The following is a 22,659-nucleotide window of genomic DNA, read 5'->3' on the forward strand; positions in this document are numbered from 1 at the left end:
GCTCCTGGGTTTGTAGGGACACTGTCTGCTCTGTGGTACAGAGTCCTGATCACTCCTAACTTGTGTTAGGAGTGGAGGAAACAGTATAAAAGGATATGTCCTGCTGTGACGAAAGCCGACACAAACCACTCGTTGAACTTGTCCACAGTTTTCAGGTACATGCTGTTGGACAACCACATATTTTCATCCACCAAATCCAGGGCTGCGTGTGCAATGAACTGGTTCAGGTGGCGATGATCATCCTGTGATCAGAGCAAAAAAAATCCCAAACAAATTGATAAATACAATGAAGCTTTTATTATTCATGCTGAAACAAGTATAATCATTCATTTAAATTGCTACAATAAGTGTTCCATTTTAAGTAAGCTGGATTGTGTTACTAAAATTGTGTTTTAGGCTGAACCAAAGTAGGAAATTATGGGTTATTTATAAAATATTATGACCTATCACATCACAAGCACAGTAGGTGTATTGGGCTAGTWATTGTGAAATACCTTTGACTCGGGCTTCCCAGGAGGCAAAAACTCCATCTCAAACACGGGGTTGTCATGATGACCAACCATGACAAAGTAAAAGCTTCCTGACATCGTTTTCTCCTCTTCTTATCGAGTCAAAATCCCCTACAGAGTGCATTAAAAAACAAAAACATGGATTAGTCAAAACGACATCTTCTAGGCAGCAGYCACGTCGAGCTAAATTATTGCTAGACAGTGAACTACATATGCTTTAACTGATAGATGTTGCTTTATAATAACAATATTAGAAAAATAAATAGCAAAGAATTGTACGCACAGTAAAAGTATAAATTGATCAACCAGATTTTGTCGACTCCTTTTATTCTGCTACCTTTTTCTTCCTGAAAGAGCAGTCGCAGAGAGATGACGACACTGACACATCCCTTGAAATACAGTGATGCGTTTTCAATATATATATTATGAGATTTTTAAAAAGAAATAATAGCAATTCTACTGACCCTCGGCGGGCTCCGTAAAATACAAACAATTGTAAATAAACTGTTAATAATAAAATGCCTTGCTGACGCGTTTGTATATGTGACGTCATAATTGTGCGACTKCCGTCCGCTGGCAAATTTAAACGTTTGTGTACATTTTAAAGAGACGCTTTCTAGTTGTCAAAGAGCGAAGTAGCAGACTTTTCTTCCTTTTTAGTTATTACATTTTAAGATGGAGAAATTAAAGTCTGATAACAGTTAATATTACTATTAAAGCTTTTAATGATGAGGTATTTTGTACGTTGAAGTGCCGCGTTGATCAGGGTTTGCAGTCTTCATCATGTCCTCATCATCCAGGGAGGAAGGTTTATCTTCAGAAGAGCTGAGGAAGAGGCTCTATCAAACTTTTAAAAATAAAGGCGTGCTCGATTCTCTCAAAGTAAGTCACAACAGCATTTTATTTTATTTTTTAAGCTCTGTATAAAACTTAAAAGGAAATGCCACTAATCATTTTCTTTAAATCTGCTTTAGGCACAGCTGCGAAATCAGCTCATCCACGAGTTAAAGTATCCACATTTCTCAGGACAAGATCCAGTACCTAGACCAGTAAGCCTGAAAGCAGAACCTGTTTTACTTTCAGCCTGTAACACCATAGTGGCAGATCATCTCCAAACATCAGGCTATGAATACACTCTTTCTRTATTCTACCCTGAAAGTGGCCTAAGTAAGACCCAGGTGTGTATGACTACACTTGGACATTTTATATCTGTGGCTTACAGTGTGAGGAGTACCTGTAAATAAGAATGTTGACTTCTGTTTTAGATTTTAAAGAAAGAAGAGCTTTTTCAACTCCTTAAAGTAAGTCCTGCTTTACCCTTCTCCTCAGTCATGGTGAATAAAATAATGACATGCTGTGTAATACAAGTAAAATACCTAAATTAGGCATAAATTTACCTTTTGATAACAAATTTAATATTTATTGTCCAGGTAAACACAGAAAACAAAGATGAAGGTRCGTTAAAGACACTTTTTCATCTAATAAAACTGCTTCTATTTCCAAGTCATGTTCTTAATACTTTGGCTGTATCCAGGGTTTCTGCTCAGCCTTTTGACGCAGCTGAYCAACATCTCTACTCACAGCCCATGTCGTGATGTGGAAACTCAGACAGGCAGCCTATCAAGTCATGGAGAGTCACTTGGTATGATGACCCGTCGACTGATATGAACCATTTTTTGGTTTCATCTGTGACATTCAGCTTGGGTTTCCTAAAAGTGTCCCGTTTCTCCTTTCATGTACAGTTGAGAAGATGAAAATGATTGATAAGGAGTAYCAGGGCCTTAGTTCTAGTGACGACAAAGTGTTTTATTTCCAATCAAAACTGGCCGCATATAGGAAAGAGGCTGGGGCGCAGATGGAAGCAGAAATGAACACAAAGGTAAACACACTCAAACATCTAATTTTGTTTAGAAGTCAGGCTTTTGTTCGCTTTCATATCGATGTGCCTTTGTCTTTTTTTAAGCTGCAACATTTTAAAGAAGTTGAAATCGCCAAGGTGAGGGTGGAAGAAAAMGCAAAGTTTCATAAGGAGTTTGATAAGATGAAGCAAGACCTGGAGAGGACTTATGAAAGGAAGGCGAAGGCACTGATGGAGCGGGAGAAAAATGCTCTTGAAAGAATGAGAAAACAGCAAGAGGTAAAGCATCGCTGAAGTGGAGTTTTACWGTTGATTTCTCTCAAAATAAAGTAAAGTCCATTATTTTAAGTCCCCCTCCTGCTTTGAACTAGCCTGGCCCTTGCCTTCCTATGCAGCTCCGCTCAATTCTAGTTTCCCTTCTCTGCTCCGTCTGGGACTTCTCCCATTAACAAGGATTTCACTGGCAGATTTTTAGCCGGGCCAATCAGAGAANGAACAGAAGGAGGAGTTTTGAACAATGTCGATTTTCTGCGCAGTGTCTGCTAGTTCGTTTAGCGTACGGCAGTGGAGGAAGTGAATAAAGCCAGTTCGTGTTGATAAGGCTTCCAAATTAAAATAAAATTTTCTAACAAAGCAGCAGCTCTCATTTACAGTCGTCTCGTTCGGGTCGGTATATTTTTCCTCTCAGTAGGGTTGTTTACAGCACACAATTTCTGGTTAGCTTCTTAGCTTAGCCTCCTTCACAGCGACAACACACACACTTTTCAGCAGAGGCCACGCCTCCTGCAAGAATCACTTCTCTATGCATCAAGTCCAGACCCTTGTACGAAGCAAAGTGAGGGACAGGGTTTTAACCCGACTAGCTTTGAACACAATGGCTCCAATTTCTACAAACCGATTCTGTGTATTCTCTCCATCACTGACCATTTAATTTAGCTATATTTATTTTAACTACGACAAATGTGTAAAAACAGTGTTACATATGAAATAATGTATGTAGAAATACTAACCAATGGGCTTTTTGTGGTTCGTGACTCTGGTTAGGGGTTCACGAAAGTTAAACATTTCTAAACTCTTGGTATGAAAACAACTAATCTTATAAAACTAACAATGGGACAATTACTAAAAAGACACCAACACACAGAATTAATAGTAAAAACAGGAGAGAGACACGAGTACACAGAAAAGCCTCTGCTTGGAAAACTATTTTTACTTCATGTTTTTCATTCTTGTGTTGTTTCTCAGTTAGCTGTGTTTTTGACACACAAACATGCAGCACAGTCTTTTTAAAAAGAAAGAAATGCAGAAAGTTGAAATCAAGAYCATTTTAAGAAAATGCACCATCTAATGTGTTTTGAGTTTTTTAAGACTTTGATGGGGAGAAGATGATTTAGTTTTCTTTAAAATAGATCCTGACCTAGTGCGTAAAACCTTTTAAAATGATGCTTATTTTGTGCCATGTTTGTAATTAGGTATAATTGTTAGTTTTTTTATTTTGTTTGTTTCCCCCTCTAGATTGAAGAAAAAAACATTTACATGCAGAGGCAGTTATTGCTGAAAGAAATTGAATCCCTGCGTAACAGAGAGAATGAACAGAGATTGAGAGCGGAGGCTTTTGAGCAGTAAGTGCTTCTTTTTTTAATAACTACCCCCCCCCCCTGCTTATTGAAGTGAACGGTTCATACTGAACATCTCTGTCAAACAGAACCTGTCAAATCCAGGCAGAGAAGGTCAAGATGTCCGAAGAGGCTCTGAGGAGAAGAGAGCTGGCTGTGAAGACCTTGGAGGACACATACGACCAAAACCTGAAGAATGAACTTTCTAGGTGTGTTTATTTTTTAGGTTTTGTTTCAGCTTGTATTTATTATAAACACATGTAAGGTTAATCAACTTTTTTAGACAATCTTGAATCCCCAGAGGATGTCACTGTTGAGTTAAATCCATTCATAATGCTCTGTAKCAGCAAAAATCACCAAACTTCATATGTTTGTGCTGAAATAAGATTCAGAATTTTTTTTCTTGCTAAATAAATCTCTGTAAACAAGTTTAATTTACAGACATCCATGTTTTCTTCTTGTCTTTTTATGTGATGTTTTCTCATACTGTTMGTCTCATTCATACACAATTTAACTGACCCAATGTTCTGATTTGATGTTTTTACTGCATTTAGGTACCAGCTGGAGTTGAAGGAGGAATTTGTGAGAAGAACACAGAAGCTCACTGAGAGCGAGGACAGAAACAAAGGCAAGCTTTTCCATTCTTTTAGGAGATCTTTGACTTCTTTGCTTGTTTCCGCRTTTCAGTTTCCTTCACCTTGTTTTCCTTTCAGTGGAAACTGCTCAGATCCAGAAGGAGTCGGCTGTAATTAACGACAGAAAGGAAGAGCACAACAGAGCGTGTTCTGAGCTGAAAAGGCTGCAGGTAAAAAAAAAATCACAACTTCATTCTGCCAGCAATGTTAATTTTACACCATTTTCAAATGAGCAAAAGAAAAAGCATTACTACTATTATCTGATTTTCAGCTAGAATATTTAACCATTTTTTGTGCGTAATTTTCATGCATTTATATTTTGCTCTCTGTTTTTTATGTCTCTTTTTTTGTCTTTTTTTGTCTCAGGTTGAGCTAGAAACAGCACAGCAACACATTTCYCTGCTGACTCAGCAGAAGGAGCTACTAAAGGAAAGACTTGAGAGCACAGGTGACTGTCCTAGCTTGAAGAGAGACAAAGTGGAGCTGCAGGGACAGCTGCAGCTGCTAAAGAAACAGCTGGAGGAAGCCCAAGAGGAGAACCGACAGCTCCGTGCAGGTGAAGAGCGGCTTTTAGTTACCCAAACACATCATGTCTTTAGTAGTGGTGTAATTTTGGACATTTAAATCCATAAAATATGAAAGTGCATAGTTGCACAGCTGAAAAAAATAGCTTTCCCAAGTTGTTTACTGACTTTCTGRGTCTGGATCCAATCAGGAGTTCCAGACTGCCCCACTGCCTCTGGCTGAGTCTTTCTGCCTGCAAATGTGGAGCTTCTGTGTTGTGGTTGTAGCTTTACAGACGTTTAGGGAGAGAAGCATTAAAGGTAAAGTGAATGTGAGCAGATCCAGAAAGCACCTTTTTACCAATCGCAAACAAAAATGTACTTTTTTGTTTAGCACTTTTCTTAAAGTGCCTGTGACATGCCTATCCATCAAATACAAAAAGTCAAAGAAAACATTTTTATGTAAGAAAACTTACATAAAACGTGTGATTTCACCCATTTTGTCACATGAATGGCATATTTTCTTTTGAACTTGGCTCAGCCAAAGTGCGACAGGAAGTGACATCAAAGGGGAACTCTTTAATAAAGAGAACTCTGTCATTGTTGTTTATTGAAACAATACTATTTGAACTCTGACTCGTCTTCATCTCTCTCTGATTATAACTCAAAATAATCTGAAGAAACATCAGATTCTTCTCTACAGTCGGTGTCGTTAGCTATTTTTTCAATGCTTTGTTCCATGCAGTCATTCCCCTTTGACATCACTTCCTGTTCCTTCACATGCAAATATCTCAACAACTGTTCATCTCAGCAGCGGGAAATTATTTTTGCGTTATGCTAATAATGTTATCTTTCCATTAATGTCTTTATATTTATTTTAAAAAATTCATGTCCCTGRCACTTTAAAGCTTTACAAGGAGAGATGAGGTGAAGTACGTCTGACAAAGCTTATAAACGTGAAACATCAGAAAAAGCAAATGTTTAAAGTGGGTTGATGCGAGATTGGGTGTGCATGAATTCCACAGTTTAATTATTTGCCTTTTATAAAGCAGGCTGTATCTGTTTAGTCACAAACTGATCCATGTCTAGTTGGCAGTGAGCTCAGGAGTCTGGAACTTACATAACAGGTCAATAAATAGACAAAGACAGACCCGACAAAAGAATGCCCAACCCTTTTTGGTTTTGAACCAGCAGTTGTTAGGATTATCTATTTTCTGAGATTATCTTAAAATAAAATAAATAACAGTACTGAATAATATATTTGTCTTGAGTGTCAAAGAATCAAATGTTACTGCTAGATGTTTTGCAGCCCCAGTCTCAAAATAGAGTTTTAGGTAAAATAAGTGTAGGATTTAGTTGATAGTTTGACTATGATAATCTTTTTCTTTTGGTTTTTAGAATTGATCAAACCATCCAAAGAGCAGCTGGCCATGCAGGCGGAGTTTCAGAGGCTGCAGACCGCTCGCCGAGTGGACGAGGAGGAGTTTAACAACCAGCAGCAGGTGCTGCAGATGCAGCTCCACAGTGAGGTCAGTGCCTTCACTCCAGATGTTTAACTGTGGGAAACTATTTCATTTTTATGCCTCTTTGTGGMATTAAGCGTCTTTAAGTCTGGTGATTTATTGAAATCAAAACTTTGCAGACTTTGTGTGCAGCTGATGGTCTCTTTATAAAATGTGGTTGTTTGCGCCTGCAGATGGAACGGTGCGCTCAGTTCAAGGCTCAGCTGTTAGAGCAAGAGGAGAGGTCACAGTGGTTGACTAAACTTGTTGATGACATGAAGATGCAGCTTCGCCAAACCCAACAAGGTAGAATGTGATGGGAAACGTGTTTAAAGAGGACATATCGTGGAAAATACCCTTTTTTTTGTTTTAGCCATTAATGCATTTTGGTGTGTACTTTTCACATAGTTATCTTTATTTCCTTATTGGGTCATATTTATCAACCGATTCAGRTTTTTCTATTTTCAATGGGATTTTCTGAACTACTACATCACAGTTTTTGTAACAGAACTGTCAAATAAGGTTTGGACTTAACAACTACATTTTGGTCGTCTTCATCCTCCTCTGGCTCTGGGTCAGACTCTGGCTCCAACATGTCAGGCTGGATGGACAAGTCTTCTGTTGCTGACATCTTTTAATTTCTTAACAATTTCTTAACAAAACAAAAGTTATTCTATGTTCAATAAAAAAAGAAAATACAAGTAAAATGAAATGAAAGGTGGCAGAGAGAAGAAAAAAATCGTATTACATCTGCCCCTTTTTTCCTCAAGTATAAATTCAAACAAAAACGATCTTCAGTTAACAAAACAAAACAAAAACATCAAATCTTTCTAAAACTACAAATTATATTGTTTCATATTTTTTTAACAATCAAGCCTTTATTATTCTTTTAAACATGTACAGTGATTTGGCACTTTTAATATCATTTTCCAGATTATTCCWCAATCTGACTGCTTGGATTGAGGTGCACCGTTCTTCCAAACATGTTCTAAATTTAGGTTTCATGAACATCTCTTTTCCCTTTTAGATTATAACAGCTCACTGTTTTTACAAAGTTTTTTCTGGGCGTTTAATGGTAATGTGTTTTAGTGTGCTGTATACATAACTAACAGAATGATATATTCAACCAGATCATAGAATTTCAATAATTTCAGTTTACAAAATAATATATTAGATGGATAATAGTAATATTTTCGAATGATAATTCTTACAGCTCTTTTTTGCAAAACAAAAACAGCATGTGTCATAGTATTACATGYTTTCCCCCATACCTCAACACAATAGACCAAGTGTGGAACACTTGGAACACTTAATGCATTATATACAGAGATTTATCATTAAACAAGTCCCTTACTTTGTAAAGCAATGCAATGGATTTAGCTATTTTTATTCTTAAATAATTTACATGAGGTTTCCATGTCAGTTTCTCATCAATAATAACACCCAAAAACTTTACTTCACTGACTCTACTAATGTCTACACCATCTTTGTCTCTTTGTAAATATCATATAATTAGTTTCATCCAAGTTAAATGATAATTAGTTTAGTTTAAATCAATCTTGTATTTTCACAAATTCTGCTTGCATTTTCTCTAACATCAGCTCYATGTCTTTACCCAAACAAAAAATGTGGTATCATCAGCAAACAAAACACATTTAATGAGCCCTGACAAATTGACCAAGTCATTTACATAGAAGATAAACAATTTTGGTCCAAGTATAGAACCCTGAGGAACTCCACATATGATTCCACAGAGTTCAGATTTTACATCATGTACTTGTACAAACTGTTTCCTATTTTCCAAATAACTAGATAGCCATTGTAATACTGGTCCTCTAATCCCATATTTATTTAGTTTTTCAAGTAAAGTGCTGTGGYTCATGTTTTTAGACCACAGTTTAGTTCTTTTTCCTCTGATCTTTCATGGTGGTTGTTCTCCTATATTAGAGCTCAACACTTTGTTTTTTTTTCTTCTTTCCTCTCTGTGATTTACTCAATGATGACAGCTCTTGAAAACGAAGTGCTTCGTAACCCYAAGCCCTCTCTTGTTGATCGCTCTGTGCTGGAGCTCAGCGCTGACAAACTGGTTCCGCCTGACATTTACATGGACAGCGTTCTGCTGAGACCCAGGGTGGGTTATGATGATGTTTGTGAAGCAGGTGGACCCCCGAGACAACACAACTCACCTTTGAGGGATTATTCCATCTCTGACGTGGAGCTCATAACAAAAGACAAGGCTCGGATCCAGGAGCTGCGGAAGGAGGCAGAAATCATAGAGGAAGCTTATAAGAGCTACCAGCAGAGGGCAGCGCACGCCACCGTCTCGCACACGCTTCCCCTTTCCCCACCACAAGCATATCTCTCACATTCCCCCAGCTTTTCTCATAGAAAACAAGACTCTCAGCGTTCACACATCCATTCAACACACAAACAGAAGATGATACTCAAACCRCCGTCTGCTCAGCATGTTCAGTCCCCCACCTTGATAACTCACAATGCCCAAACCCACTTCCTGTCTGCACAACCAGGAGTTRACCACAACCAGCCCCAGACTACAGTTTATGCTGATTACAGTCACCATGTGTCGAYTGAATCTTTGTCTCCAAGAGGGGTAAAAACTCAAAATGGAAGTTCTGATTCATCTAAACAACCTTCCTGCACATCACAGCCCACTTCCAGGAGGAAACATCAAGAGAAAAATGCAGAAGGTATTAAAACACTTTGTTTTAACTGGTCTTTTGAATGTCATTTTTGGGTGGTTTTTTTTTATAATGTTTTTTATAAACATCCTGTGGCAGTTTTGTCTCCAGTGGTGCTTCCTCAGCCACCGCCTGATGGACAGCTCTCTCCTGCGCCGCTCAGCGAGGCGGGGACCACCGCTGACATTTCTCCTGAGCTCAGTCCACCTCMGAGTCCTCGGCTCAAGAGCACAGCACGAGAGCAGCCCAGGTACCATCTGGCACGACTTTGACAAGGACGCTGCAACATTTGAACAGTTCTTCTGACAGTGCTGAATATCGTTGCTGTCGTTTTTTTCAGACCATCTGAATCACAGCCCGTGTTCTCCAGTTCAGAATCCTCCCCGCAGCCTGAGAAGATAACCCTTGAAGACCTCGCAGGTTTTATGAAGCAACACAAACATGTTTTCAGACCAGTGTTGTTGACTRATAGGAGACCTATCTGTCTGTCATATCAATTAGTTGCTCCTCGTGTAGAAGTAATGTAAGTTTTGTTTTTGAGTCCTCATAAAGTATCTTTATAGATCTGTTGTATGAAGTTGAACTGCCTCTTTGAGACAGAGTTGCCTTAACTGAACCTGTCATCTGAAAACATGATTGAGTCCACATGCAGTTCTGTTTTTGATTAAGTAATTTTGTTTCTCACACAAGGAGCTTTCTCAAATCTAAGCTGAAAAATGTAGAGCAGGGATGGRCRACTTCAATGATGAAAGGGGCCATCGTTTTTTGTTGGGGCTTATTAGCAGGCCTGACGGAAGTCACCCGAGGGCCACATACAGCCTGCGGGTCACCAGTTGTCTATCCYTGATGTTGAGTTTCAAGCAGAGATTAAGCTTCAAACTCAGCAGAAAAGATCTTATGTTTAGTTTCTCCYTTCCACTCGAAGAGTGGAAGTTAAAAACCTTGCCCTGCATCCTGTCAGACAAGTGCATTATATAGTTAGACTGTCATGCATGTAGTTGGTGGTGCAAAATGCTTGAAGTGTTTATTTTTTGTCTGCATTTACAGATTGTTGGAAACTTGTTTTATTAATATTTGTTAATGTAATGAGGCATGATAGTTTAGCGACTGGCCTCCAACATCCCTTCAGTGGTCTTACACAATAGTGAAGGACAGCTGATTATGCATTCTGCACAGCTCCTCTGGCCCTGCTGCATTATGGTGGAGCATAAAAGCTCTCTTTGTGTGCGTCTCCCTTCAGAGCCCGGTCACATTCCAGAGCTTCTCCTGGACACTGCTGTCCCTCTCTCTGAGGAGGCCCCCGATGCCACCCCCAGCCCCCAGCCTCGGGACCTCCCAGAAGACCCAATAAGTCTGCATGATCAGGCGGGTGAGTCGTTAGTCCTACCAGGAATGACCCGTGATCTAGGTTGGCCGCAGATGATGAACACTGAATCGCCTCATTCTCACTCTGCCAGTCTGACACATTTAACTATGTTGCTGCCATTTTTAGAGTTTGCTGAACCTTCAAGTAAAGCATGAACTAATCTTTATCTCCGCATGTCACCAGAGGTTCCACAGGCTTCAGGTAATTCTGCCAGAATAGTAAACGAGAAAGACGATGAGGAGCAAAAGTGGGGAGAAGAACGAAAAGAAAGAGAAGAGCGAAGGCAGAGAGAGCTGGAAGCGGCTAAGGAGCGAGAGCGGCAAGAGCTGGAACGATTAGAGAAAGAGACGGTGACAACTGCTGCACTCAAAACTGCCCTTTCTGAACATCAAATATAAAGCGACTGAATATGTTACAGTAAAATAATCTGTCTTGTCTTAGCTGTTGCAACAGACAGGGCAACCAGAAAAGGATGATGAGGAGGAAGAAACGAAGGTTGGGAAAGGAGAGAATGAAGAGCAGAAGGAAGAGTCAAAAGCTGAAAATCCACTAGAGAAATACATGATGATCTTAGAAGCAAGAGAGGAGCAGCATCAGGATGTGAGTTGCACCCATATTTGCCAGAAGCTTCTATAAGAAACTTTTACCTGAGTTTTTGACTTTTTTTAATGTTTTGTTTCTAAGAATCCTGTAAGACAGGAAGAACGACACAGTCCAGAGGACAGGAGTTTATCTGAGGAGAAAAATGAAAGGTAATAAAACGTTCAACAAGACAGCATTATCTTTTAAACAGATTACTTATTCATGAATAGAACAGTTTGTCTTTTTATTTCAAAGCCATGCTGTTACTTTGGGAAAGTTAACAAAAGAATAAAAGCCACCTAATCTTTTCCCAGTACGATTAGGATTTAATTGCTTTTGTGGTTTTTCATTTGGCAGATTTGTGATGATGTGATTTGCTCTGGAATTACATTTAGTTAATTTAAAAATAGCATTTCTGTTTAGGGCTTTGTGTTTTTTGTCTCCAGGGTTTCATTTATTAACTCGGTTGGATTTTGTTCTTTCAGCATCACAGCGTATTCTCCTAAAGAGGACGATGATGATTTCTGGTGAGACGTTCATCCCCGAGTTATGAACAGGAATTAAATTGTGACATGTATTTTTTTTTGATCACTTAAATGCATTTTTACTGTCTGTAAACAATCAAATAAACACACATAACAAGAAGCACAACCTTTTGGGTTTTTTATTTAAAAAAAAAAGAAAAGAAAAAACAGTCAGGAGTGAGTYGAGTCATAAAAAAGGTGTTTCCATTCAGACTGGGTTCTTGTTGGCTGATTGGGGTCTTCCTGGTGATTGGGCAGCTTTTCATTCCTTTTTGGTTCATTTTAAAAGAAAAAAACATTTTCTGGTCTGCCACTTTATGCCTGTCCTACATTGAACAATGAGAATTTTTTACCACAGTTTCACAGAAATACTATTTAACAAATTGGCCAGCAYTGGTATTCATACTTTGGCTAAAACAGACATTTTTTATGTCTGTTCGGGTTTTTAAACAACTGATGGTGTGACTGATTTTTTGCAAGGAAGCCCTTGACATTTATAGAACGCTCAAATACTATCAGACAAAAAAATATTTAAAATAACTAAAATAGGCCACAAACAATCAGCTACAAAAAAGAAATTAATAGTTCAGTTAGAAAAAAGGAAAAAAGACCACCCATCTCTGATGTCAGTTCACAAAACTGTACATCTCTGTGGAAAACAGTCGTCTTCATGCAACAAACATCAAGTTAYTCCTGTGACTCATCTAACAACAAAAAATACAAAGACAACAGGAGTAATTATTTCAACAATATGAAAATAGCTAATTTTCAACAAACGCAGTTTAGAAAATCATCACAAGACTTCCATCCTTACAGTGACAAAACACTACAATGGTAACGTTTACACTGCTTTAAACTAATTGTTTCAAATGCATTGAACATGTGGTTCTYATCTTTCTTTAAGAAATCTCTAAAGTCAACATTTTACAAATATTTCAACAGCTATGTTCTGTAATCTAAGGTTTCAGGCTCTTCAATGGTAAACTATATTTATTTGTCTAAATACAACAAAACCAAAATTTTTATGAAATCTGCTAGTTGTTCTTGGTAGAAAAAATATAATATTMAACAGGTTATTATGGCGTCATTTGTAACAGTTTTTGTTCAGTAATGCTGGGATAGAGAGGAGCTCCTGAGGCTTGTTTCATGTTGTCCTCAATACTTTGTGTTTTACTATCCAAATGCATTGTTTTACAAGGAAAAAGTGGTTTATGTGTTGCCTTAACCTGTAATGCACACCTGAGGTAGAGGTAATGTAGGCCATGATTGTTCAGAGTAACTTCACTAACTGATCAACAAAATAATGGATTTAAAAGCCAATAAATCCMCAAATAACAGCTTTACTGAGAAGGGTTTGCAGTTAAATTCTGATGGATGTTGACTCAGAGCATAACTCTTGGTTTTAGATGCACTGTATGAACATCAAAGTGCGAAGCACTAACTAAAGATTGGATGCAAGGGCTTCCTTTTAATGTTTAGGTCATTTATGTGACCGACAAAATGGTTTCCCTAGTTGAAACCAAGACTCAAAAAATTGGGGAGGGAAAACGAAAGACAGAGCTGTAAACCAAACAGTTGTTATGAGCTTTATAAGCATAGTGCAACATATCAACATTCACCAGAGAAGTCTGGCTAGAAAAAAAAAAGGTAAAGGAGGAAAGAAACAACAGCATGAAAATCAGAATTCCACAGTATTTCCCCAACAAAATAGGAAAAGTCAGCATGTTTGTAGCCAGGGTCAAACAGTTCTTGGTGAGTTAGTGCAGAAAGCAGCACTTGTGCATTAGTTTGTTAGGAGCCGGGTTAGTACTGCACAGTGTACGCAGTCGGCAGGTTATTTTAGCTGAGTCACCTTTCCCCACTGTGTGTGTGTGTGTGTGTGTTTCTGCAGATTTTTTATGTGTAATATCCTTATGTGTAGGAATTGAGGCATTCCTTTGAGCGTGAGGTGATGTCCTGCAGCTCCCGCTCTTCCTTCATTTTGATGTCTTGGTAGGCATGCATTTGACTGGCATCTTTAAGGTAGGCCCAGTTTGCTGAGAGAATCATGAGGAAGTGGATCTGGAAGAGAAGGGTGAGGTGGATGGCCAGTGAGCATGTCAGAGAGATGCAAAGCAAGCTACAGGAAATCAGCTAAAGTAAAATCATGGACTTTAAACAAACATACAGTTAGGTTTTTTTTAATTATTATRCCACATCACAAAACTCAGACATCATTACAAACATTTTAGAGTTTACTAAAGGAAACTTTTATAGCAAGAAAGTGAGTAATGGAGGGGAAAAAAAGCCAGAGGTGATGCATGCAAGCTTTCTGTAGCAGTAGAAGGTTAGTGCAAAGCATGAGAAACTATTTTGTAAACTCAACAGTGCTCCGTAATGAAAAAAACACCCCAAAAAGAAATAATTTTGTAAACAAAGATTGTTTATTTTATATTGAAAGTAAAAGCTACAGTCTTGTAAAATAAAGAAAATTAAATATATGAAGTATAAGTAACCATTAACAAATAATAATAAAAAAAAAGTCCTGAAAGTTGTAAGCATGCAGGTTTTTGTGTTAAAATTAACAACTGCTCTTTTATGGCACTTTAAAATAATATATATAAAGAAAAATGTATGAAACTGTCATCCTAAAAGCATCAGCTCATTGGAAAAAAAGGCCTTTACGCTRCACTAAAATAGCATTTATTGTTTATTTTATAAAAGGTGTGAAATAAAAAGAGGCTTAGGACCTCGTGAAGAAGTTTACAACTTGTACTGGCCTAACCTTTACCATGTTACACTACTGTAGGGAGGAGTAGTTACTTTAAACTCTACAATACACAACAATACTCATCAGTATAACAGTGGATAAAGATTTTCTTCCTTTTTAGTTCAGTTTAGAATAGGCACTATATTGCAAGGGCACTTTAATACTGAARGTTTTGCATTTATATGTTGCACCAAATTTCATAAACCAAATAAACATTTCTTTTTACAGATCTATGTTGACATTAGTCTCACCAATACAGCTAATCCGATGACCAAAACTATTAAACCTGATAACATCTTCAATATTTTATCATTAGATGTTCGCATAGATTAAAATCACAAGTGAGCTACGGTTTTAATCRAGGCCCAAACAAAGGAGAGATATTTTTAAGCATCTTAAAGTTGTTTGACATGTGCCTCAGAGATTCATGCACACATTTGCAATTCAGCTCTTGACTGAAAGCTGATGCTCGCGAAGCTAATGCAAGGCGCGAAGCTGCATGCAAAATACTGTTTTTTTTATTTTCCTCATCTTAATTACTCTTGCTGGCCAAAACTGGCGTTGCACATTATGAATATAAATATCTCCACTGTGAATTTCTAGCTTCTGCACATTTCTTTGAAATCTTTTGTCGTCTAAGTATCACCTCACTCTGAGAATCCTTATTCTGCTTAGACAAGCAAAATCTCTGGATGCCAAATGCTAAAAGTAGCACACAATCAGCTATTTACATGACAAATGAATTCTATTGGAGAGATGTCAACTTTTCTATTGATTTTGTTTTGTTTCTTTTAGTTTGTTTGTTGTCAGTGGCAAAGGCTCTCTAATCAGCACAGTTGAATGCGGTGCCATGTTCATAAACCAGTTTAAAACTTAGTGCAGCAGTCTTCCCGACTCTTAAACTTCAAAACAGCAAAGTTATAAGTGGTAGCCATCATGTAGATCAGCTGGTGGAAGAGAACAGAAAAGGTGGTAAGAGCACATGCTATTGACTTCGTTGTCACTGATATAATAGACCACAAGTTTGTAAAGTGATTTAGACATGGGCCGGCCTCTGGGTTTAAGATGAAACATGGTTTACAAAAACATATATAAAAAAAGGCATGGATTCAAAAATCACTAAAATTTTCCCTCATACCAGTAATTTTTTGTGGTTTGTCATGAAATGCCAGASACAGGGCACCTTTTGCTGTAAGCTGTCAGTTACCTTTGAGATGGCAGAAAGAGAAAAAAATCACCTAAAATTTCTCTGTTATTAAAATAACTTATCTGGACTTCTAGTGTTCTTTTACAAAGAAACAAAATGCAAAATAAGTATTCGCTATGAAAAATAACTACATTTATTTTAGAAACTTTTAGATTTAGCTAATGCTTATTCTATGTTCTTGTTTAGGGATTTCACTTTAACATTTAATCAGAGATCGGACAGGAAGTCAGAAGTTGAAGTCATAAAATAGGAGCGCCCCCTACTGACTGGTTGCTGTGCAGTTTTTATGTTCTGCCCTCTAAAGCAGCAAAATGAAACATTTTCCTGGCTAAAAAAATAAATAATATTAAATAATACACATTATCCATCCATCCATTATCTACTGCTTGTTCCAGAGTAGGGTCACAGGGGCAGCAGCTTGAATAGCCAGATCCAGGCCTCTCATGCCACAGCYACCTTTTCCAGCTCTTCAGATGTGATTCCAAGGTGTTCCCAGGCCAGTCAAGAGACATAGTCTCTCCAGCATGTCCTGGGTCTTCACTGGCATCTCCTTCCAGTTGGACAGGAAGCACCTCCCTGGGGAGATGTCCAGGAGGCACCCTTACCAGATGCCCAAACCAGAGTTTCAATCTTTTACTTGTGGTCACTACTCAAAGTTCATGACCATAAGTGAGGGTAGGAATGTAGACCGACCAGTAAACGGAGCACTTTGCCTTATGGCTCAGCTCCCTCTTTAACGTAAYAGACTGGTMCAGAGTCTGCAATACTGCAATCTCACGCTCCATTTWCCCTCACTCATGAACAAAACCCCAAGATAYTTGAACTCCTCCACTTGAGGTAGGACCTCATCCCCAACATGGAAAGAACATTCCACCCTTTTACAACTGAAGAAAATGGCCTCAGATTTGGAAGTGCTGATCCTCATCCCAGCCGCTGCACACTGCTGCGAACCGCTCCGATGAGAGCTGAAGATCACAGCACAATGACGCCAACAGGACCACATCATTTGCAAATACAAGCAGCAGTGATGGAATCCTGAGGCCACCGAACCAGAATCATTAGATCTTTGTTTGTATCTGTTTATYGATACAGGTTTGACCTTGCTGMTGCATGTTCAAAYATACATCTTTATGTTTAATTTCAGTTAGTTATTTGAGGGTTAAATCAAAGTGTCATGTTATATTGTGATTGACAATTTAACAGCCTGTTAGCAAGGCTGCAGCAGGAATTAGTATCCATTGTACAGCCTCACGTCGCAAAAAGTCAACATGGCAGCACCCAAAAAWGGACAATAGCTACAATTTGACAATTTATGGGGTTTCTTCCATTGATGATGCARCCAGCCTACTATAGGGAGCGCTTGTTCCTAGTGGTTTCAACTTCCAGCTTTCTGCCCTGTGTCTAGTAATAATACATTTTGAAGATTTAGCTTAAGTAAGCCTGCTCTTTCTCAGTATTTAATGTAAATGTGAACTTTGTTTCTCTCTAGAACAGTGGTGCCCTATCCTGGTCTTCAAGGRCCACTGTACTGCATGTTGGAGATGTTTTCCTATTCAACACACCTGGTTTGAATGAACTGATTAATAAGCTTCATCAGAATAAAGATACACTGAAGAGCAGGGAAACAAACAACAGATTGAGCACCAATATCCTAGTAGAGTGACAGGTTTAATTTAGTACTTTTGTAAGACTAGTGTGGACAGAGAAAAACCCACATTAGTCTACTCAGACTTCCATAATGGCCCATGCCTAAAAGTGTCCAATCATTACAAATCTTTCAAAATATCCCRCCAACAGATTTCTGGTTTAAAAGCACTGTTAATTTTAAAAACTATAAGATCTTTTTGCACAATAACCCACCAGTTCTCAAATCCAAACCAAGCCATAWGCATCTAAGCAGATGGTAAAAATAGCAAATGGAGTTGAGAAGAAGTCAATGTTGGATCACCTTCAGGGTGGTTACATGAACCACAAAGGAATGAAAAGAGGAGCATTTGACACATGACCTGCTGATACAAACCATGCAAAGATGAACTAAAGAGAAAAGGTAGGACATTAAAGGCAATCTCACCAGAGCAATCACAGTGGCTCCRGCACCGGCACACGCTACGATGTACAGGTGATAAGACAGGTAGAACTGAAAAATGACAACAGTAATGATTAACAATTTAAAAAAAATACTCCAGTCTTATGTCTTACAACCTTTACTGTGATAGGTTATAAATGTGCAGATAGTAAATCACAGGAGCAGACAAGAGCTTACATCACTGGAGTTGCAGACTTCACCAAGCATAGATCCACAGACCTTTCCTGGTGTGGCGTTCCATGGGATAATGCCTGCGCCAGTAAAAAATAAAATAACTATCTTTTGCACTCAAAAGTTGCTTTTGTCTTGTAAGAGATGGCAACACATATGAAAACAAACCTTGAGATACAGTCTATTGAGATAGCATGCACATAGTACAGAATCTAAAAATAATATTGACATTTTAAAGATTCAATGGCACATTCCATTGATTTCACACTTTAAAATACACTTATCTTTTARCAAGAAGCTTGTGAAAAGAGCTGTTAAAACAGTTTATCACTGTTCAAGCATAGACATTTTAGATTGCRATGTAAACTAAACAATAAGAATGTTAAGACAGTGTGTACACTAAAAAAATAGCTTGGTTAGGTGGGATCTCAAAACTTATAAAAGGCATTGTTCGGAAAAAGTGTAGTTTACGTACCGTACTGACGGACATCCACGCAGATGGAATCTATGCTTGTAAGATTGACCATCGGAGACTTCATGGCGTTGCAGGTAGACCACATGTTGTAGAACAGGAAGACGGGCACAGCCGAAAAGCCAAACACACCGAGCCAGGCCACACCCAGGATGTATGTGAGGAACACAAACTATGTCGAAATGCAGAGTTGGTATCAAAACAGCATTTACAACAAAATGGCATCTTCTACAATGGAACATCCCATAAAGCTTCTTTCAAGCATGTGTTAAAAAAAASGATGTGGTTGTGTTAACATACCATTCCACTGATGCAGCGTCCACAGATGGTGGTCTTGAACTCGCTGTGCAGTTCCTTTACAGCGCTGGTCGTGTAGAAGCCCTCGGCGAGCAGAATGATTCCATACAGGAAGAAAAACGAAGCAATGCCATAGATGACATACTGCATCAGCTGTATTCTGTTAAAGAGCAATGTCACAGTCAGGCTCTGCTGTTCTTTGCTATATATATATAATTAAAAAATAAAACACCACCTGGAAAGTGGTACTAGCATGGCATACTGCTGTTTGCATCAAAAAATAGCTGCATATGGTATTTCCTTTCCCTCATKCAATCCTTAAAACACAAGTAATTTGGTTTTACAAACAGATGGCGATGATTAAATTTAAAGATGCAGATGGACGCGAGCCCACATGTGGAGATAACAGGTGATGCATGTCTCTGGAAATCCTCCATGAAAAAGACAGACTACCTCTGTGGACAGCTTAAATTAAACAGTGCTCTTGAATCCACACCAACATTAAACACATGTGCAGCCCGCTCTGATGTCCCCGTTTTATGGTTTAGACGAATGGATGTGCTGTAAAAAGAGCCATATTAGGAATGTTCCAGAGGGTCAGGTAAATGTGGGAGATGTTTTTAGGTAAAAATAGCCTAAACAAAGCCTGCTTTTAAAAGAGTTGTATGTATTGGGTTTGGACTTGTCTTCATTGTGATGGATACCTGGAAGGAAATTTCCCCAGTGATGACATAGGGTWATAAATCTTGTTAAAATGTTTCCCAATTCCCATGTTATTTTTTAAAGTTTGCCATGATAGATTTATCATGCAGCCATGTACTGTATGTGTGCACTGTATGAGATGACTTAGGGCTGGACGATATGGCTAAAATTTAAATCACGATAGAACTCCTAATTTTAATCGATAAGATATACAGTTTGGTCCATATCTATTTGGACAGAAACATTTTCCTAATTTTGGTTCTGCACATTACCACAATGAATTTTGAACAAAACATTTCAGATGTCGTTGAAGTTCAGACTCTCAGCTTTAATTCAGTGGGTTGAAGAAAATGAATGCACAGAAATTTGATGAACTAAAGCATTTTTAAATGTAATCYTTTCATTTCAGAGGCTCAAAAGTAATTGGACAAATTAAATTATTGTAAACAAAATGTTCATTTCTAATACTTGGTTAAAAACTCTTTGTTAACAATGACTGCCTGAAGTCTAGAACTCATGGACGTCACCAGACGCTGTGTTTCCTCCTTTTTAATTCTCTGCCAGGCCTTCAATGCGGCAGTTTTCAGTTGCTGTTTGTTTGTGGGCCTTTCTGTCTGAAGTTTAGTCTTTAACAAGTGAAATGCTCAATCGGGTTGAGATCAGGTGACTGACTTGGCCATTCAAGACTATTCCACTTCTTTTTTAATAAACTCCTAGGTTGCTTTGTCTTTATGTTTTTGGTTGATGTTTTGGGTGTCATTATGAAATGTCAGTCAGTTTGGCTGCATTTGGATCTGGATTTGAGCACATGGTATGTCTCAGAATCCATCCCACTGCTTCTGTCCTGTCACATCATCAATAACCACTAGTGACCCAGTGCCACTGGCAGCCATGMATGCCCAAGCCATCACACTGCTCCACCATGTTTTACAGATGAAGTGGTACGCTTTGGATCATGAGCTGTACCATGCCTTCACCATACTTTTCTTTTTCCATCATTCTGGTRGAGGTTGAGCATCTCTCCAAAGAATGTTCTTCTTGAACTATGTTGACTTTTACGTTGTTGTTTCTGCAGCTTAAGGATGGCTCGTTTCACCTGCATGGAGAGCTCTTTTAACCACATTTTACAGCAAAACTTTCCAAATGCAAGCACCACACCTCAAATCAACTCCAGGCCTTTGGTCTGCTTAATTGAGAATGATATAATAAAGGAATTGTCCACACCTGCCATAAAATAGCTTTTGAGACAATTTTCCAATTACTTTTTAGGCACATGTTAAGCAGTTGAACTCCTAAACGCTTCGTCCAATTTTAATGTAGATACCCTCAAATGAAAGCAGAAAGTCTGTATTGTATGTCCATGTCTATTATACAACTATAACTTGAATATGTTTCAGTAAACAGGTAGAAGAAATAATAAAAAAATGTAAACAATTTTGAGAAAAAAAATGGATATTCATACGAATAACAGAAATGTCTAAAAGAACTGTCAAGAACACAAATGTTTACTGTACCTACAAACCTGATGTCATATAATATATCTTTACTTTATGAATAGTCATAATTTAATCTTTGATATCTGAAATATATGTTGGGATGTGCTGAATATGTCAAATAGCAATTTATTGCCAGCGGTGGGCACAGATAACCAAAATATTAGCTCCCCTAACACCCAAACCGCTACATGTTTTTTTTTAGTTCTGCTAATGATAAAATGCTGAATAGAAATAAATGTAGGGGAAGCTAAAGCTAAACCACTAAAATGTGAGAATGCAACAGTATTTGGATTAATTATTTTGTGCACACTGCCCTCTAATGTTTAGTTCCCCTTTTTTATGTTCCTGTTTCAGACCTCTCAATCGCAGTCTGTCAGATTTACAGTAACTAAACTTCAAAAAGATATCAAACCAAACTYAAATGTGTAATTTGACAACCTAAGTCAACATAAGTCTAAAAGATTCTTTAGAGGTAAAATTTGAGAATGCTGTTTTATATTGCAGGAAGCAGAGATACAACTGCTGACAGAAACCAGACCAGCAGATAGGGAAGGGAAAAACAGGAAGTGAAAATTTAAAGCCTCTTATTCGGCTAATTTGATCATTATATTTAGACATTAACAATAAAAATAAATATTTATATGCCCCAGCTTAAAGCAAAGATGTGTGCCTTTCTTTAATTTTATATTTTACAACAAACAAAAAAATGCTACGTCTGTGACTGAACAACATCACGGCTGCAAAGAATGCTGGGGAAACTAAAACCGTGAGTAGAAGGTCTGGCCTGTATCGAAGAGGAGACCCCATGTGAACAGYTGAGTGTCATCAAGCATATATTAATGCAAGTTAATTAAGGTTTTGACATGAACTTTACAATTTTTAGCAGTAGTGTAATTGACCAAAAATACATAACAGAAGTAATGTCTGTTAATGCACCATAAAATGAATGCAAAAACTAAACGGCTCGGCAAAATGTTAGTTTTGCTATTAGCAGATTAGCAGGTTAGCAGATGAGCAGAACTGTGCCCACCACTGTTTACTGCAGATATCTTGAATGGGAGCCTCCATTGGTATCTCAAATGGGTATTTTACTCATAACAAAATATAATTAGAGATATTTTAAATAAATATGTCTAGTCATAAACCAATTTCAGATATTACACAGTAAGTGTGGTGAAGTCAAGCTTATGTCATACAAATTGCCATACATATATGCGTTTGCWGTGCAGGTTTCGCTCTGCTTGATACAGCTGCTGATGGGGAGATGTTGATGTTTTACAATGAGAGCTTAAACTTCTAGTGTGCTTCATTTTCAAACAGTGCATTTTATTGAGTGAAACTTTATCAGGTGCTGCTGTGAGTCTGCACAACTCTGTAGCACATTTTACAGCAGACTGAAACAGCTGACGTTTATCAGACCTTTGAAACCTGAACCTCTTCCACAACACTGAATTACAATACAGTAATTTCTTCTGATTCGTTTTCCAATTGTGGTTGCTTGTTCAGCCAATGCTGTTGAGCTCATTTTGACACACATATCTAAACAGAGTGGTAGAACTGAGTACTGGCATTGAGCCTGTGTTGTACATTATCATGCACTGATGAACTCATGTAACATTTTTTGCTCAAATTTAATAAAARGTCATCCTGATGCATCTCAGTAGTCCAGGTAAAAAATCAAAAAG

The 22,659-nt window shown here is 38.0% G+C and overlaps 3 protein-coding genes across 5 annotated transcripts in view; 1 reads left to right on the forward strand and 2 right to left on the reverse strand.

The window, feature by feature from the left end:
• Positions 1–886, reverse strand: part of trappc2 (trafficking protein particle complex subunit 2) — a 2,395-nt gene extending 1,509 nt beyond the window's left edge. The window contains exons 1-3 of one of the 2 annotated variants that reach the window (XM_014018676.1): positions 793–886; positions 495–620; positions 98–242 (exon numbers count right to left, since the gene is read on the reverse strand). In XM_014018676.1, the coding sequence (XP_013874130.1) occupies positions 98–242; positions 495–587 (238 nt within the window). In that variant the 5' untranslated portion in view covers positions 588–620; positions 793–886. The remainder of the gene's footprint in view (positions 1–97; positions 243–494; positions 621–792) is intronic. The other variant, XM_014018677.1, reaches the window with a different exon arrangement.
• A 304-nt stretch (positions 887–1,190) lies between these two features.
• On the forward strand, positions 1,191–13,334 carry ofd1 (OFD1 centriole and centriolar satellite protein; the record flags this gene model as incomplete). Its single annotated transcript, XM_014018678.1, is given in 22 exon segments — positions 1,191–1,391; positions 1,484–1,687; positions 1,775–1,810; positions 1,940–1,964; positions 2,044–2,151; positions 2,252–2,388; positions 2,473–2,646; positions 3,883–3,989; positions 4,073–4,192; positions 4,538–4,611; positions 4,697–4,788; positions 4,985–5,174; positions 6,520–6,650; positions 6,818–6,929; positions 8,630–9,331; positions 9,422–9,572; positions 9,663–9,742; positions 10,563–10,691; positions 10,872–11,038; positions 11,130–11,288; positions 11,373–11,440; positions 11,756–13,334. Coding segments are annotated over 22 exon segments (3,111 nt in total). The 3' UTR covers positions 11,802–13,334.
• Positions 11,921–22,659, reverse strand: part of gpm6bb (glycoprotein M6Bb) — a 34,032-nt gene continuing 23,293 nt past the window's right edge. Inside the window, exons 3-7 of one of the 2 annotated variants that reach the window (XM_014018679.1) lie at positions 18,780–18,936; positions 18,483–18,651; positions 18,014–18,087; positions 17,822–17,887; positions 11,921–13,855 (exon numbers count right to left, since the gene is read on the reverse strand). In XM_014018679.1, the coding sequence (XP_013874133.1) occupies positions 13,706–13,855; positions 17,822–17,887; positions 18,014–18,087; positions 18,483–18,651; positions 18,780–18,936 (616 nt within the window). In that variant the 3' untranslated portion in view covers positions 11,921–13,705. Of the gene's footprint in view, positions 13,856–14,470; positions 15,491–17,821; positions 17,888–18,013; positions 18,088–18,482; positions 18,652–18,779; positions 18,937–22,659 lie in introns of those variants that run through there. The other variant, XM_014018680.1, reaches the window with a different exon arrangement.

The sequence above is a fragment of the Austrofundulus limnaeus genome, unplaced genomic scaffold (assembly GCF_001266775.1).
Source record: "Austrofundulus limnaeus strain Quisiro unplaced genomic scaffold, Austrofundulus_limnaeus-1.0 Scaffold199, whole genome shotgun sequence".
Lineage (NCBI taxonomy): Eukaryota > Metazoa > Chordata > Actinopteri > Cyprinodontiformes > Rivulidae > Austrofundulus > Austrofundulus limnaeus.